This window comes from Antechinus flavipes, chromosome 1, assembly GCF_016432865.1.
Source record: "Antechinus flavipes isolate AdamAnt ecotype Samford, QLD, Australia chromosome 1, AdamAnt_v2, whole genome shotgun sequence".
NCBI lineage: Eukaryota > Metazoa > Chordata > Mammalia > Dasyuromorphia > Dasyuridae > Antechinus > Antechinus flavipes.
Window position 1 is genome coordinate 336,860,138 of NC_067398.1, and position 18,570 is coordinate 336,878,707.

Here is an 18,570-nt window from a genome sequence, read left to right on the forward strand (position 1 = left end):
GATGCCCGTCAATTGGACAATGGCTGAATAAGTTATGTTATATGAATGCTATGGAATATTATTGTTCTGTAAGAAACAACCAACAGGATGATTTCAGAGAGGCCTGGAGAGACTTATATGAACTGATGCTAAATGAAATGAACAGAACCAGGAGATCATTGTACATGGCAACAACAAGATTTATACAATGTTCAGTTCTGATGGGCGTGGCTCTTTTCAACAATGAGATGATTCAGTACAGTTCCAATGATCTTGTGATGAAGAGAGACATCTACACCCAGAGAGAGACTGTGAGAACTGAGTGTGGATCACAACATAGCATTTTCACTCTTTTTGTTGTTTGCTTGCATTTTACTTTCTTTCTCATGTTTTTTTTTTTCCTTTTTGATCTTATTTTTCTTGTGCAGCAAGATAATTGTATAAATATGTATACACATAATAGATTTAACATATGTTTTTACCATATTTAATATATATATTGGATTATTTGCCATCTAGGGGAGGAAATGGGGGGAAGAGGGGAAAAATTGGTACACAAGGTTTTACAAGGGTCAGTGTTGAACAGTTATCCATTCATATGTTTTGAAAATAAAAAGCTTTAATTTTTTAAAAATGGCTTTACTTTCTTCATCTGAAAATTGTTCATTCATATCCTTTAACCATTTATCAATTGGGAAATGATTTGTATTCCTATAAATTTGATGTTAACTTTAATTCCTCTTCAATTCTAGCATTTTTTCCCTAGATCACTTCTGATTCCTTTTTACCTCTTGGGGCACCTTTCCTTAAAATCCCTTTCCTGTCACCTTATTCTTGTTTATTGGGATAGGTTGAATAGGATAGTAGGTTGAAGCCAAAAAAAAAAAATATCACAGACAAAACTCAGAGCAGAGCTAGGGGAGCAGGAGAACTTCCAGAAATAGAGGCCAAGAGAAAAAGAAACAAGAGTGATCTAGGAAAAAAGTGGAGGATAGCAAAATACCTTATTCATAACTGAGTAATACTCTTTAAAGTAAGTTGCCCCCCCAAAAAAAATACTTTGCATTTCCAAGTCATTTTACTTCTAGGAATTAGCTTTATATTAACTATCTACCTCCTTTACCCCTTTTTTCATCTAGAACCTATTAGTGTAACAGATTAGCTTGTAGAGACCCCAAGGCCCTTAAGAGGTATATCTTCTCCATAAAGCTTTATTCTGCACTTTTACTGTAAAACAATTTAATTAATTTTACTAAGGGTATGAAGAATGTATTTTGGTTCTAAACTCCACCATGATGAAATTTAGAGCTTTTGACTTTTGCCCTTTTGAGCTTTTCTCAAGTGCTCAGAAACTAGGGTTCTTAACAGCTGAACATTATAATCTAACTTAATTAGGACTACTAAATAAAGCGCACTGTAGGCCAAATTTGGGAAAGGCATGTATTAGTGTGGTGATGATACCTTATTGCTCTTGATGTGCTTGTTAATTTAAACTTAAATCAGAATTTGATTGTTGGTATCCTTGATACTGAATGATAATGTATTTTCTCCTTTTTATTGTGCGAGAGGTTTACTGGAAAGACAAGTCCTAGGAATCCTAATAAAAAATAATCAACCTGAAGACATTTCTAACTCCTGACATAACTGACATATTGCTGGCACAGTACCTGGTATATAGTAGGTGCTCAATAAATGATTATTTTAGCTCTCTTCTCCTTGATATAAATATTTCCTTTACTTTGCCAAAAGTAGCTTTGTATCACTCTTTGCTATTCTTTTGTCTGTAAGTGTCAGTAATTAAATTGTGATACAGTTAAAATACAACATACTGAACTGAATCAGGCAGCTTTATTAGAAGGAAGCTTTCAGAGAGAGTGAATTGTTATTGAATTTTCTTGTGAAAATAAAATCCTTAAGATTAGCAGAAGTTCTTTTTAGTTATGGATGAGTTCAGAGCAAAGAGGAGGGACCAGGATAGTCCCTCCAGTTTAAGTAAGTCCCTCCAGTCTCCAGTTTAGTAAGAAGATAACTTCTAGTGTAGGTCTTTCTGCCTGCTGTTGATGTTCAATATGTGAATGTATGTTTTGTCTCACAGCTGTTTATTGGGACTTTGCTGTTTACCATTCTGTTATTCCTTCTGCCCACCACAGCCCTCTACTATTTGGTCTTTACTCTGGTAAGTGAATAACCCTGATATCTTCTGCTATTCATCTAATATATGAGTGAAGTCTGAAAATTATCCATAATATGTTTTTCTTTTTTTTTGCCCCCTTTCAGTTTAATATGCTATGCTCCCTGCTGGGACCACAGGTGAAAGAAACAAAAGTACATACTGCCAAATTCTATCTTCCTCTAGGGAGTTTTTAAAACAGAATCAACTAAAACCTGGTTTATGGTCTTTCCTTGAGATTCTCCTTAATTTCTAAGAGAATTGCTAAGATAACCACTTGACTGCTTTGATCCTTATCCACCAGGCAGATGGTCAATATCTACAGTGCCTTATTTGATGCCAAAAAAACTTAAGATTGGGCTTGAGACTGAAATCAGTAGGCATTCTTGTGGTTCAAGTCTCATTTATTAGCTGATAATGTTCTTTAAACCAATGAGAAGGGAAACATAAGATATAGATAATAATAGCAATGGGATTGCTTTTTTTTTTTCTTTTCTTTTCTTTTTGCATATGAAGAGAAGAAAAGGTATAGAGTTTGTAGTGGGCCAATCTCCAATGATTATAAATGCCCTGCAAATAATGAAATCAATGGTAGAAAAAATATCTAGCAGAAACTTTAAGGTAGGACACAGTCAGCAGTCAAATAGCCTTCTATGCTACCTTCTTTCATGGCAGGGATTTTCCACTTTTGATTTAGTGCATTTCTGCTAGGGTATCAATGATTCCTGAGGGACCTTAAATACTGATTATCTCTGAAAGGATTTAACTACAGAATTTTCTATTAATAATAGTTGTTATTCTAAAATTACTTATGGGTAAGGATCATGATTGTGTCCTATGCCAGACAAAACTTTACCCAAGAAACCATGTTATATCATTTCTCCTTGTCAACTTTGACCTACATGGTTGCCTTCCTTTTTCAAGGAAAGTTATAGAAAGCTTGCTAAGAAACCTCTAGTTTCATCTAGAAAATCTGGCTCTATTTTTGTTCCCTTGATACTTGAGTTTCAGAATTAAAATAGGTAATTGTATCCTAAGTCTGAATTCAGTAAGAATAATGTACGTAAAGTGTTTTGCAAACCTTAGAGTGCCATATAAATGCTAGTTATTGTTATTAATCTTCATAGGCTCCATAGGCTTTCACATTTGCTAGGTCAGAAAGGTTCAGTCCCAGGTAGATTTTTAGTTGCATAGACAAAGCAGGGATTTTTCATGTTTCCATGATAGCAGTGGGATGTCCAAGAGTTAGGTTGGATTTGGCAGTGTTGCCAGGGAAATGAGTTGCATAAGCTGATCTGCTTGTCTCATCTAGAGGCCCTTTCACAATGCTGCTTTTCCCATTTTAGCTTCGTCTATTGGTGGTGTTTGTACAAGGATTAATCCATTTGCTAGTGGACCTTATAGACTCCCTTCCCTTCTATTCCATTGGTCTTCGACTATGCAGGTCCTACAGACTTGCAGGTAGGTACTATGTCTGGGTACTGGTTTTGCTGTAAGAGAATTCAATGTGATGTGATTTCTGCCATTATTACACTCATTCCAAAGTTATTTCTTAATTGGCTGAATGCTAATGTGTTCCAAAGTGAGCCTGGACTTTTTGCTTTCTAGTGCAAGTTAATTAAAATATAAGTAAAAGTTGTACAGTTCTTAGACCAAAAGGGTGAGAGGGCAGGTCAACTGAGGAACTTCTCAAATCTGAGCCAAATCTTTTTCAGTTCATCCATTAGCAGAGTCATTCTTGTCCTGGCATTAAAGCTCTAAAAAACTGTTGTCAATGACTTTCCATCTCATTTTGAAGAGAGAGCATTAGCATGATTTAGTTTGAAACTAACTAGAGTAACTGTTTATTGTGGACAGATAAGTTCTGGCCAGATCGGATTTCTTTCATAATGCCCCCTTCTCCCTTCACACAGAGAACTGAGTGCCATCATTCAGTTTGACAATGGGCAAAACAAGTACTTGCAGACCCAACAGTTTTCATGCAAAACAGATGAGGTATTAATATATGCCAAAATGCTAGAATTTTTAGTTTTTAGGGCAGTGTTAAGAAGAAAAGGAAAGAATTAATGTTAGGATGGATGACTTTGGAACTTCCTTCAGCTCAAAAGTATGTGATTCAGCAACATTTCTTTAATGTAGGAATTAGGACAAAGGCCTTCAGTGTAACTGATCCACTAGGATCTAGTTAAATAAAATGAGCCCTAATCTAGACCTGCATCCCCAGAACATTCACGTGAGTGATTGGAATTAGTTCAAGACCCCCACACCAGCCTGGCTCATATAACTAAGTGGCTGTGCCCCAGACATCTTGGGATCCCTTCTGATCCAGTATTCACTGGCCCAATTTTTGCCTGTCATTCGACCTTTCTTGCCTTCCAGGGGGCCTTTGTTTAGATTGGGTCAGACTCTGCACAAAAAACAAATTCATACTTAGGTCTTCATTTTCAAGTTAAGTCTTGGATTAGCCTGTGTGATAAATAAATTTATCTGCCTGATTTACCTGATTAGGTGATCAATAGAAACTGATAAGAATAAACTTTAGAGGTCATCTTATCTAGCTTCCTATTTGGTGTATAATGGCATCAATAGAGGTCTTGGTACCAGACCTGAATTTGAATCCTGCTTTACCCCTTACTGTGGAATAATGGACAAATCATTTAACTTTCATACACTTCGGTTTTCTTATCTATAAAATGGGCACAATAACACTTACATTACCTTTCTTACAGTATTGTAAGGAAAATTCTTTGGAAAAAGAATTTTCTAAGGAAAAATCAAAGGGCTAAATAAATATGAAGTGCTATATCCCACAATATCCTTGCCCTAAAAGGTAAATAGTTTTCAAAGCTACTATTTTAAGCTTGAAATAACTAGAAATACCTATATTACACTTAAGCCACCCATCATTGAAGAACAAATTTGTAGCTGTTACATTTTGATTTTTATTGTTGTACTTGTCTCGGGTACAGAGTGCTGAGTCTATGAAGACAAAAAGAAAGATTTTTTTTTAGTGTCAATTATATCAGTAACACTTTTGAGGTAGTCATATAGGATTTTAAATTCAGAAGTCATTTGGTGAATTTTTGCCACATTGCTTTAGTGAGTTGAATTACTTTCCATTATCACTGATCAAGAATTTAAGGAATGTGTATTGATCATTCCCTTGCTATATGTTTCCTATACTAGAGTATACATGATTGGTAATTAGCTATTGTGCTTTCTTTTGCACATTCTTAAGGAAGCACAGACAACAGGTCAATGGTAGCCAAAATGTGAAACCAATTAAGATAAATATGAAATCCATTCATTGTTTGAATTCATTTAGATGCCATGGTGTTAGGAAAAGATGGATGTCTTTCTCCTTATTCAAATAAATGAGAAAACCAAAATATTCCTATAATAATAATAATATTGTAAGCACTCACAGTGTGCAAAATATTGTGCTTTATGCTGGATAGAATACAAAGATAATTAAGATGCAACCCTTGGCCTCAAGAGTTTATAAACTAATAAGGATATATAGGAACGGGGACTGGACCTTTAATTTCATATATCCAGGGAATTACCAGATGATAAAACTCCCTGCTCCAATACAAGTCTACACTGCTATAACTTGTATCAGAGTTGCCTAAAGCACTGAAAAGCTCAGTGACTTGCCCTAGATCATTTACTCAAGATTTGTCAGGGGAAGGACTTCAGTTTCTGATACCAGTTCTCTATATACTCAGTATATCAACAAATTCTGAAAACTTATCAGTGACCATTGGATTGGAAAAAGAGCAGTTTTGTTCCAGTCCTAATGAAGGGCAATGCCAAGAAATATTCAAATCACTGAACAATTGCATTCATTTCATACACCATCAATAGTTATGCTTAAGATTCTGCAAAGTTGGTTTCAGCAGTGTGCGAATCAAGAATTACCAGAACAGGCTAGTTTTCAAAGAGGAAGAGGAATTAGAAACCAAATTGCCAGTTCTCCCTGGATTATGGAGAAAGCAAAGATGCTCTAGAAAAATATCTACTAATGTTTCACTGATTGCACTAAAGCCTTTTTGTGGATCACAACAAAATATGGCAAGTCCTCAAAGACTTGGAAATGGAAGTCCCAGATTATCTTACTTGTCTCCTAAGGAATGGACGAAGAAGCTGAACCAGTTGGTTTAAGTTCAAAAAAGGAATGCAATGAGTCTGTATCTTGTCATCTTATTTAACTTATATTCAGACTATATCATGCAAAATGGTAGGCTGGATGAATTACAAGTCCGATTTAAAATTTTAATTTAAAAAATTTAAAAACTTAAAATAAGATTACTGAGAGAAATAGCAACAATTTTAGAAATGCATGATACCATTCTAATGGCAGAAAGTAAAGAACAATTAAGAAGCCTCTTGAGAGTGAAAAAGGAGAGTGTATAAACTGGCTTGAAGCTTAACATCAAAAAACTTAAGATCTTAGCAAATAAAGGGAGAAGAAATTGAAGCAGTATTAGATTTAATATTCTTGGGCTTAAAATCATCAAATTTAAAAAGCTCACTTCTTAGAAGGAAAGCTATGGCAAATTTGGATACTATATTAAAGTAGAGACATCATTTCACCAGCATATGTCTGTACCGTCAAAGTTATGGGTTTTTCCTGTAGCAATTTATGATTATAAGAGTTAGACCACAAAAAAACTAAATACTGCAGAATTGATGTTTTGGATTATGATGCTAGAGAAGACTTTTGAGAATCCTTTGGATGGCAAGGAGATCAAATTGGTCAATATTTTAAAAAAGGAATTTGGGTTATTCACTGGAATGCTGAAACTGAAATACTTTGGCCACATAATGAGGAGGCAGGATTCATCGGAAAAGTCCTTGATGTTAGGAAAAATTGAAGGCAAAAGGAACACGGGATAGCACAGGATGAGAAGGTTAGGGTGTCATGGAATAAATAAACATGAACTTGAGAGAATGGAAGATAGAAAAGACTAGTATACTGTGATCTGCAGGGTCAAAAAGAGTAAGACAGGACTGAATGACTGAACAACAATTCTGTCCACTAGACCATGCAACTTCTAGGGAAGATATAACACTTAAATTAGTATATTGTAACTATACAGTAGCTGTACATTAACTATGTAATAATTATAATTCAGCAGAATCTACAAAAGTAAAAGAGAAATATAATGCTATACAAGGACCAAGAAAAGACATGGACATGTGGAAAAAAAAGGCATAGAAATGGGAATTTGGGAATAGTTCAGTTGGGCTAGGACTGACATGATAGAGAAGAGTGTGAAACAACTCCAAAAAGCAGGTTGAACTAGATTGGATGAAGAGTTGTTTCATTAAGTTGAATTGAATTGATTTGGTAGTCTAACCTTATCACCACACTGGCAACCCAGCCCAACTGTGAAAAGTAACCATTTTCCCCTTCTTTGTTAAAAATCTTACCTTTCTTTATTTTAGCAAAGTTCTATGAGATTCTTTTGAGAATCAGCCCTTCTCCACTCTCAAAACAAAACAAAATAATAACAACCAAAAACAAACAAAAAAAAAACATCACATACACACACACACACACACACACACACACAAAAGAAAAGAAAAGAAAATTCAGAAAAAGGAGGGAAAAAAGGACAAAAGTTATATGTAGTTCCCAAATGGGCTTTTAAGTCCTGAAACTGAGTTTTTAAGAGAAAAGTTTTCTTTTTATATCTGTGAAATTTCTTCCTCCACCTATTCATTCCCTTTGTTTACACGCAGAGTAGGGTGGCTGATATTTTTAATTTTTTCATCCATACAGTCAGGTGATTTCAGTTTGTGTTGACTCACCCTCTAGAGTTTGTCCTTCAGTACCTAAGACTAGGCCAAAATGAGCCAGGACCAGAAGTGTTTCTTCTTTATTCACCCACTTATTTTCTTTGGTTTTCAGCTGGTGTAAAGTTCAGAGTTCTTGAGCAGGAAGTGGGCAGACCTCTTCGACTGTTGATGCAGGTAATACCAGAACAAATCATGTTTGCTTTCAGCCTGTGGCTATGACTAGGGCTAACATAAGGATACCAGCTATATTAGCTACATGTGGAACCACTAGTAATTTTACCTTCTCTAATGACTTTTATGGACAGGGTAAAAGAGAATAGAAACCCATTTTGTTCTGCTTCAGTCTTCTCAGAAATGTCCATTTGTCATCCATATGCCTATTCTTATAATGGAGACATAAACCGGCCTCACTTGCAACATTGCTTAAATAGCTTTGGTTTTGCTTCTCTCTCTATGAAAATTCAGCTGCTGATAGGGTCATTTGCCCTCTCTAGAAAGTAGTACCCATATAACAGTGACAAACTCGTGTTAAAATGTTCTTATTGTTTCTTTAGTAGGGGATATTTAGATGGAAATAGAGTGGAACCTGTAAGATTTTGAAGTCCTTCAAAATCATAATTCATATTCTATAGATTTTCTGGTTCCCTGGTCAGTTAAATCTTTCCTTTTACAAAGTTACCCCAACTTTCTTGTTAAAAATGTATTTTAAAATCACATAGCAGCTATTTCTTAAGCTTATTCAGCAAGCCTATTGAATCTCAGCCCTAAACCAAGAGTGTGAACATATTGTGCATAGCTGAGTTATGAAAGGACCTGTGGGAATGTGATCTTTTAAGAGTTTAGAGCCCCACCTGCCATTAGCTTCTAGCAGATTAATTTTAGACAGTGACCCATTTAGAGCTGGGAGAGGGAAGCAGGAAAATTTGCTATTCTGTAAGAGAGGATCTGTTAGTGCCGGGTCACAGAAAGCCCACCATTCATTTAATTAAGGAAGACGATCCTCATGCTTTTAAAAGTGTACTTCAATATAAAATAGCCTGAAGCAAGACTACATTGTTCAACTTAGTCTAAAATACATATTCCCTTTGGTTTGTTCTCACCAATTTTCCTTCAAATGACTTGCCCTACTAGTTGTAGTGTCTTAAATAAAACTGGTTTCTATTTAGAGGAAAAGGAGTATTCTAGATCATAATTAAGAATGAGAATCATGACTGCATATAAAATCTTTTAAAAATATGCCTGCCTTTTAAAACTCCAGGTTGGTCCTTTTACCTCAGAGCAGTCCATTTGGGAAATGCTTTGTTCTTATTTAACAATATTGAGTCACCAAGTAACTCAATTGAAGCTTCAGACAAGTTGGAACTGTTATGGGTTTTTACAGGCCCGGCTTTGCCTTGACAACAACAAACATCAGAGTTTCATGCTTCATTATTTAAAGACCATTCTCTCTGAAGGAACATATGAAAGATGACTAATAAATCTTTTAGTGGGAGTAACTTGTCACTAACAGTACTTTCTCATTGGAAGTCACAAAACATGGACTAAGCAACATTTTTGTCTTATGTGTTTTCCCTCACTGGTGGGTTAAATGAAGGTTTAAACCCTGAACAGGAACTCTGTACAAAGAAGAAAAGTTTGATAACATGTAGAAATGGAATGAAAAGAGTCCATTGTTAGGGCCCAGAAGACTTTGAGTGCAGGTGTCTGTTCTGCTGGGTGACTTTGAACAAAGTCTAGACGAGACAGTCTCTAAGGCCCCTTCCAACTCTATCATTCTGTGATTCTATACAGGAGGGAAAGAAATAGCAAGCTGCTATTATAAAGATGAAATTCCCTTTCCTTGAAATCAGCTCATAGCATGGTCTATATTATTCATAGATGCATTTCTGAAATACCATCACCTATAAATAGGATCACTACATAAATAAGGTTCATCTTGGAAGCCATCCAAGGAAATTTAGTTTCTAAGTTCTTTTCGGAATTCAGTAAAATATTTTTTAAGGGTCTGAACTCTTGGATGACTTTATAGTGAGGGATAATACTGGGGAAACTGAGATCCTGAGGGTTCAGTAGAATTAGCCCAGAAGTTCAGAAGATTTTTTCCAGACTGAATCAAATAGCCTGATTCCTAATTCATTTAGTGTTCCATATGCCTACAAATTAGGATTTAGAGAGGACTTTATATTTGGTTTTCAGAAACTAAAAATTGTTCAATGCAGTCCCCATGTTATTATTATATTATAGCAGTCCCCATGTTACTTATTTTGTTTACAACCCAGATCATCCTGCTGAAAACTCCTCATTAGTGGGAGGAAGTGAGACACAGGAGATTTCAGTGGACCCATTCTTTTCCCCTCTCCTCTGAGCATGTCTAATAAAGAAATATAACATTCAAGGACATACCATAGCTTAGGTCATGGCAAATCTTTAGTTCTTTCACTTCTGATTTTAGTTCTAGATTATCCCAGAAAGTCTCCTGAAGATACTCTGTTTTAAAAAAAAGTGAAGGAAAGTTTACAAAGCACTTATAGCATGGAGGTAGCCTTTAATCCAGACAAAGAATAATTCTAGGTTCAAGTACTGTACGAGGTCTTAGAGGTGACCTGCCACCCAAACAGGGAACTTAGCTACTTCCTCTGTATCTGCATTCAGTACCTCCCCAAGATACAGGGATCGTCTAAGATGTCATGCATATATGGCACTGTTCTGAATTTTCAGCATGCCTGTATCTTTTACTGCAAGACCATTTCAATATGGCAGTAATGATCAGGAGGAAACCTGGCAGTGAGCCCAAAAGCAAATTCCTCTACCTCTTGTAGATCCCTTGAGGTACCCGCAGCACAGTTGGGAATATGTGAGAAAGACCAAGACTAAAGTAGGGAGGTAAATACATGTATACTTTATGCTTTCCCTTTCTGTCTTTAGCTGAAGTCTAAACTTGACTCTCATCCTTGCTCTGGCCTTTCCTGGTTGTGTATTTACAGATCAACCCTTTGTCGTACAGCAGTGTGGTACAGACCTACCGTCTCCCCACTTACAGCTGCTACCCCAAAGACTCCTGGGGCTCACTGTGTAAGAAGCTTTTTTTTGGTGAGCTCATCTACCCGTGGAAGCACAAAGAAGACAAGCAGGATTGAAGGGTGGAAATCAGCCAAATGTGCAAGCCCAAGCCAAAGCCAACGTTCTAACTCACTGTTCTTGGGCCAAAGTCAGCATGAAGCTCACAGCTGCTAGCTCACTGTCGCCTGAACTCCCTTGGCCCAGAAGCTGAGACTTTAGCAGGGACAGGACTGGGCTTAAAGTAGGAAGGACTTGTGGAAGCTCTTTTAGCTTTTCCCTTTTTGTCTGAGCATTTAGGCAATATTGACTGACTGGAGGGAAGGGGAAGGGGTTATAATGCATCGTGGCTCTGTCCTTGATGGCTCTAGCTTCTCCTGAGCAGGCCATGGAGCAGTAGCTCTTTTCAGAGAAAGCTCAGTGTCCTGAGTTCCTCAACATGAGATGAGGATGGCCCTGCGTAGTGGTACCCACAGGTACCACACACTACCCCATAGTGTGACCTAGTCAGAGATCAGTCTCTAAGAGGTAAGTTTTGTTGAACATGAGCAGTTGCTACTGTCAGTCGTGACTGTGACGGAAATGTGTGTTCACCGTGGGCTGCCTTCCCACTCTCCTTGACTGAGTATGTCACTGAAGATCTCAGAAGCATTCAGACCATGTGCTGACAAACATAAGCTAAGAGGAGGTGCTTATCTTTTATATCATTTCATGTGTTCTTGATGAAAAACTGGCCTTTCCCTTTCCTAAAGCACCCAGGAGGCTGGTAGGTGTGCTGAGGAGTCAGTTCTGCCCCCAGAAAAACTTCTGCTCCATTGCCGAAAAGAGTGAGCTGCTGCTGGACTACTCAATTTCTCCTTTCATTGTTTTCCTTTTTGCCAAGACAGTTCCTAAATGCCATAGCCTATGATTTATGCTGTATGTACACTGATAACCTGATGGGCATCAACTCCTCCTGATTGTTAACAAGCCTCCAGTTGTCACCATAACTCCCTAATGTTTATTTTCCCTCTTCAGGGTATGTTTAGAATCCTCTGCATTCCTCATCTCCACAACTATATATGTGTGTATATATATATATATACACACAGAGCTCTTTGTTGTTTTTTTTTTTTTTTCAAAGATTGTACTAATAAAAATCGTGTAAAATCGATCTTTCCACTCGCCAAGAATTTAAAGTTAATAGACACCAATGGAATTTCAAATTAATATTTTCATTATAGGCAGAGATGCAAATTTTGGTCCTCTTCCTGGATACCACCTCCTTTCTATCTTGCCACAGGATTCTGAAATCCTGACTCTCACTTCTATTTGTACAAAATTTCTCTTTGGAGGACAGAACAGAGAGAACATCTTTTAAGGATATTCTGCTCCCTATAATTATAATCTCCTTGGTTAGCTTATATGGTCAGACCTAAAAATATCTCATTTCCTTTGCGTGCATGCATATGTGTGTATGTGTGTGTTTCCTGCTAAAATAACATTTCCTAGAGCTTTTCAGAAGGGTTTCTCCTGAGCTGCCCTTAGATAGTCATTTATAAACTCAATTTTGGAGAACAAAACAGCTACTATTCCCACATTGGACATGACCCATCCAGTCCAGCATTTACTTAAGATCCACTTAATGGGAGGCTCAGGGAAAATGGCCTAAGTCTCTTGCTGATCCAATCCAAAAGAACTTTCCCCAACTGCTAACATTTCAGAATGAGCCACCATGGGAATCTGAATGATGAAAGTTCCATGTGAAGCCAGGCCTCTATATGGACAAAAAATGACAGGTTCAATACATTACAAACTCACTTCTGTTTGTATTTTGGATTTGCACACGCAAATGATCATTTTTCAGCTACCTCCAGTGATATGGACTATAGTATTCTATTAGAGTGCCTCAGATTCCTAATTAGAATATTCTAATCTCTTGTTCCTCACCTTGCATTTACATTTCTGGATGGAGAATATCAAATAGTTTTTATATTCATAGGTCTACCTTATACTGACAAATCTTGGGGAGGAAAAAATAGTCTCCTTAAAAGATATGAACTGAGAGAGGGAAAGATGGAGGGAGAAAAATTTGGGACTCAAAATCTTACAAAAATGAATGTTGAAAACTATATTTACATGTAATTGGAAAAATAAAATTCTCCCTATTAAGTAAAGGGGGAAAAGGACATGAAGTGGTTAGACTGTAAGCTTCTTGGGGACAGGGCCCATGTCTTAATTTATCTTGACCACATCAGTGTTTACTATATCATCAATCTTAATTTAAGCTTGATAATGTAGTTAGCATTTATTTGATGAATATTTGTCTCCTTGGAAAGTCAGACAAAGGAATTGGCAAAATTGGTTTCATCATATTTATAAAGGCCATTAGAAACATAATTTAAATTAGAAACATAAACATAATTTATGGTTGTCTTTTGTTTTTTATTATGAGCATAAGCTAAGCCCACCATGAAAATAATTACAGTTTATGTATCAGCATCCATTGTAGAGAATAAAAATACTGAAAAAGTCTACAAAGAATTAGATTAGATCCTCCAAACCAAACCAGTACTCTGATATTTAGTAACTTCAATTAGAAAGTAAGAATGGTGAAAATATGTTGAAAAATATGATGTGTGAGGGGCAACTAGGTGGCACAGTGGATGGAGCACCAGCCCTGAAGTCAGGAAGACCTGAGTTCAAATGTGACCTCAGATACTTAATACTTCCTAGCTGTGTGACCCTGGGCAAGTCATTTAACCCCAATTGACTCAGAAAAAAATTTTAAAAATAAATAATGCGATGTATGTTACCAAATAGGTAAATGGTCAAATGACAACTTCAAAAGAACATTCAACAACTAGATGAAAATCAGTAATAAAGACAAGTTAAAACATTTTTGAAGTTTCACCTCATATCCATTAAATTATCAAGTGTTTTCAAAGACAGTCAATTTTGGAGGGACTATAGGGGAAAAGGAATACCAATAAACTGTTGGTAGAACTGTGATTTGATCCAACCATTCTGAAAAATAACCTGATATATAACTTACACTGTTCAGATGCATGTATTTTACCACTTCATCTATAATTTGATCTATTCAAATAAGTCATTGATGCTGCAAAAAAGGGAAATGGAAAAATACAAATAATACAACTTGATTATTATTTCCTGCAAAAGCAATTTCCATAACAGGGAGGCCAAAAGAGACACAAAACTGCTTTAACCGCATGATCTTCTTGGCCCAGTACGTTATGTTTAATAAATGCTTTTTCACCATGTCCTTGATATGTGTGAAGACATGGGACAAAGGCAATATCAATTTAGAATATAAAGTCTTTTGTTTAAAAACTATAAAAGATAATAGATTATAAGCAGTATTATTGTAACCTATGCTCAGAATTTATTAGGATGAGGTAGCAGGCAAGCTTGCCTTTGGAAATTATTCAGTGTTTTTTATTGGTCCCAAAATTCTTCCTGAAACAAATTCCTATATTTTTAACTAATATTTTTTTTTTCCTAGTGGAACTGTATGACATTAAGTCACAGAATACCACAGTCACTGAAGAATTAAAATTACAGAGCATCAGAGAGATGCATGGTGGTCATGAGCTGGCCACATGCCAAGAATTCTACAGGATAAACATAAAGTCATCACATAAATGTATGACTGGGAAAAGAAAGTGGACCAAATGTGAGGGATAATTAATAGGTAGCCTGTGTGCTTCGTTACTATCAAAAGACCTAGAAAAAGCCCCTAGCTCTCCTTGTAGAGAATTTACAGAAGGATGTGTCCAAAACTTTTAAATGATGAAAAGAGATAGATTGGTTGTAGTCATGGTCACTGGAGGAAGTACCTACAGAAGGGAGAATCACAGCTTAGCAAAAGATCAAGTATTACCTCATCTGATAAAAAAAAGATGAAAATAAAGACAAGTGAGATCAGCAACCTAAAAGCAGAGCATTCATTAATGTAACAGGAAGGAAACCAGCAATAGATGGAAAAAATTTTTCAAATTTCCATAATCTGTTTTCATAATTGGTGATGGGAATTATCATACATGAGTCCGAATGCCTGAGTCCCTGATGTTAATAGTTGCACAGAGCCACACCACACCAGACTATAAACATATTCAAGAAATCTAAAAGTAAAGCAACCATGAAAGATATCCTAAGTAGGGAAACATACTAAACAATGGGGGAAAATGAACTGCATTATTACCCAAAAGATTGAGAAACCATTAATAACTAGCAAGCTACATATGCTTTCTCTTTGTACAGTCTTTGTATAAAGAATATCTACTGAATACTAAGGCAATAAGATTTTCACAAATGTTTCTCTAAGCAAAAAATGAAAGGTACAGAGAATGCAAAATCCCATTTCGGGTTTTTTTTTTAATAAAAAAGCAGTTGACAGATCAATAGGGGGTCTAATGTGCATGTTAAAATTTTAATCATTGATAAATTTAATTACAAAAACTTAAGTTTTATTAAGATCAGAGAGACACAAAGAGGAAGATGTATGCTTGATAAAGGTATTTGCCACTGCATAGAAGATATACTGTGGAAGGTCCAAATGGAAGATCCATTTTCCCTTTGTTAGTGAGATGTTTCTTTTTGCAAATAACATTGAAATAATTGTATCAAACTCCAGATCATTACCTTGTCAGTAAGACCCATAATTTCCCCAAAGAGACTGCCTGAAAAATCTATATAGGAAAAACTAAGCTCAAAATTATCATTGTTTTGACTATAATATATTGTTAGATGACTGTCCATTGAATTGGAGTGTGTATATATGTGTGTGTATTTGCGACACTATAGATCACTGATAACTATAGATCATAGGCTCCAAATTGAATGGGAGTGCAAAAACAATGTATTGGACAGGAAGAAGAGAGCAAAGTATATTATTTTTGAGGAATTTTGTAATTCTTTTAATAATTCCAAACTATTCCACAGCATAAAAACCATTCTCTTACATATTTTTCCATGTAATACACTATCATTAATTATGGAATATTAAAATGTTACAAGAATCAAAGTTGCAAATGACCCAAAAGACAATGGGCAAAAGTAGGCTATAGCATATGTGGTCTGTGTGTAAAACATGGCATAAAGGATATGTGATTGTTATGGATAGGAGCTTATCATGGGTTGAGACCAAGGATGGCACCCAGAAAATGCAAAAAAGATTTTGACAAAGGGATCTAGCATATTGGATGAATCCTTTTTGGAGGTTATGTGGGGAAAACATAGGCAAGAACTGAACAGATCAGAGTTTGCATCAGTGGTCCGGGAAAGCTAGGATCCTGGAAATAGATCATTTTTCTCAGTCTCTATTGCTTTATTTGTTTAAAAAAAAAAAAAAAAAAAAAAGGAAATGTAGGAACTCAGCTCCTTGGAAGCTACTAAAAAGCTTTAAGTATCAAGGAATTTTCTTATTAGTGTTCAAAGTTTTTAGGGGGGTTTTGGAAAGAAAATACTGATTTTTGCTCTGATTTTCTTAAAGGCTCTGGCACCCTCCTGTACTTTTAATAAAGGCAGCCCTGTAGAATTCTGCATCCAATCAACTGCCCTAGCAGTCAGTTTCCATTGTATTCATTTGTCCCTTTTCAGTGTATCTGGAAAATGGTGAAAACTGCGAGACTGATTCTTGCATATCTCTAGGCAAGAAAGAATTCCTCCTACATTCCTCCGTTGTTATCCTACAACCCAGTGGATGTTGTCAAGAGCTTGATGTAAAAGCAAGGTTATTCCTTTAGTAGCATTTTCCATTCTGCCAACTAAATGAATACCTTTGAAAGGGTGTACTCAGTGGGCTACCAGGCTCTAGAATATTCACTGCTTTTGTTCACAATAGAGGTGGGTGTGTGTTCAGGCTTGTCAGCCCAACCCTGAACCTTCTATCCTCCTGGGAGACAGTGGTCTCTTCTCTATTGCCTCCTGTCTCGTGGGTATCAACAGTAGGAAAACCCCCACACAAGAAGCTTGCTGTTCTAATTGCTCATATGTGTGGGAAGCATAGGTCACATTTCACTGATTAGCATCATAATGCTGTTGAGTCAGTACCCCACGGTACACGATCTTATTCTGGAATGAGGGAATAACACTCCTTCATAGTGGCCTGTTTCAGCTGTGTATGTGAGGGATAGAGGGGAGAAAAAAGAGGTGCACTTTCTAATTGCAAACAAAATTTTCCAAAAGGATCCCCTTTGTCTGTGGCCAACTGCATAGTGAACAGAGCCCTTATAAAATATGATACTATTTGGTCAATAAAGCTTTTTAAAATGACAAATAGCACACACACACACACACACACACACACAGAGAAAATGATGTAAACTGAGATCTTTTTTGGGGGAAATTACGTAAACCGTGTCCCTTTTAAAAATTTTTAGGGATACAGTTTACATCATTTCCTCCCCCTCCCCAAAAAAAGATCTGTTTACTTCAAAAAGAAATAAGATTTAGTAAAAGAAATCAGAATAAGGGTATTTCACTATAACTGATATGTACATGCTTGGGCCTGCCTGATTTCCCACTTGGAATTTTCTAAAGGAAGGATTCTGATCCCCCAATTTCTGGTGGAGCAGCATAAATTCAAGAAAATATCATAGTACCCAAGCCTATACGTTATATTCTTAGAAACTTACTTTATTGTTTTGCTATCAGGATTGCTGGGATGAACAAAATTGAGACTAGTTTTACATGTCATTTGCAGGGGGGTGCTAATTGGAGAAGCACTTTCTAATATGAGAAAGGGAGTCAGTCTACTATTTTCCTACCTTTCTGTGCAGCAGAAACTATAACTATTATTTTGATCATCTGACAAACCCAAAGGGAGATAACTGTAATTTCCAGGTTTGGCCCCAGAAGGGAAAGGAGCATTTCACATCACAAATATCTTTTCCACAGATACACCTGGCTAGATAGTTGATTATATGTGATGATTTCATGGTCCACCATGTTAGCCAATCACCTTTTAATTTAACCCTTTTTTTTTCCTTCCTTGAAAATAAAATTTTTGTAAATTGTTTTGGAGGACAATTAGTTCTGCTTTGTCCTTCTTGAGCCCTTTAAGAAAAGAGACAGTAGTGAGTATATGCTTCTAACCATTTCTCTATTCCCGCTCCAGCCCAGGACTGGCAACCTGGAGACAATGTGAGTAAGGAAACTGTGATAGTAAGGGAGAAAAACAGTTCTCCATCTCATGCCCCTTCCTTCACCACATATGGTAGCTGTAGTGTCGTGGATCAGGCCCTCTCCAACAAAACATTTAATCCTACTGTAATGTGATCTGGGATATATCAAAGGTGAGCTCTAGGTGGTTTCCCCCATTCTAGTGGATAATGACCTCCTGGAAGCATGAAAATCCCTTTGTTCATAATCTCCCAAATCTTTCCTATTTTACATATACTGATAACATTCCCTAAGAAACATCCAGATACCAATACCTGAACCAGTAACTAGTCGGCCATTTGATACATAACAGGTACCTTCTTTAGATACAGCAAATCTGCTCTTGCCCTTGCCTTTTCTGTCCCTTCCCTAGTTTCCCATCCTCAGCAAGGAGG

The 18,570-nt window shown here is 36.5% G+C and overlaps 1 protein-coding gene across 2 annotated transcripts in view; it reads left to right on the forward strand.

Annotated features, from left to right (window-relative positions):
- Positions 1 to 12,164, forward strand: part of PIGQ (phosphatidylinositol glycan anchor biosynthesis class Q) — a 65,228-nt gene extending 53,064 nt beyond the window's left edge. For both annotated transcript variants that reach the window (XM_051968979.1, XM_051968970.1), the window contains exons 8-11: positions 2,075 to 2,155; positions 3,496 to 3,610; positions 8,067 to 8,128; positions 10,939 to 12,164. In XM_051968979.1, coding sequence (XP_051824939.1) covers positions 2,075 to 2,155; positions 3,496 to 3,610; positions 8,067 to 8,128; positions 10,939 to 11,091 — 411 coding nt within the window. In that variant the 3' untranslated portion in view covers positions 11,092 to 12,164. The remainder of the gene's footprint in view (positions 1 to 2,074; positions 2,156 to 3,495; positions 3,611 to 8,066; positions 8,129 to 10,938) is intronic.
- The last annotated feature ends 6,406 nt before the right edge of the window (positions 12,165 to 18,570 follow it).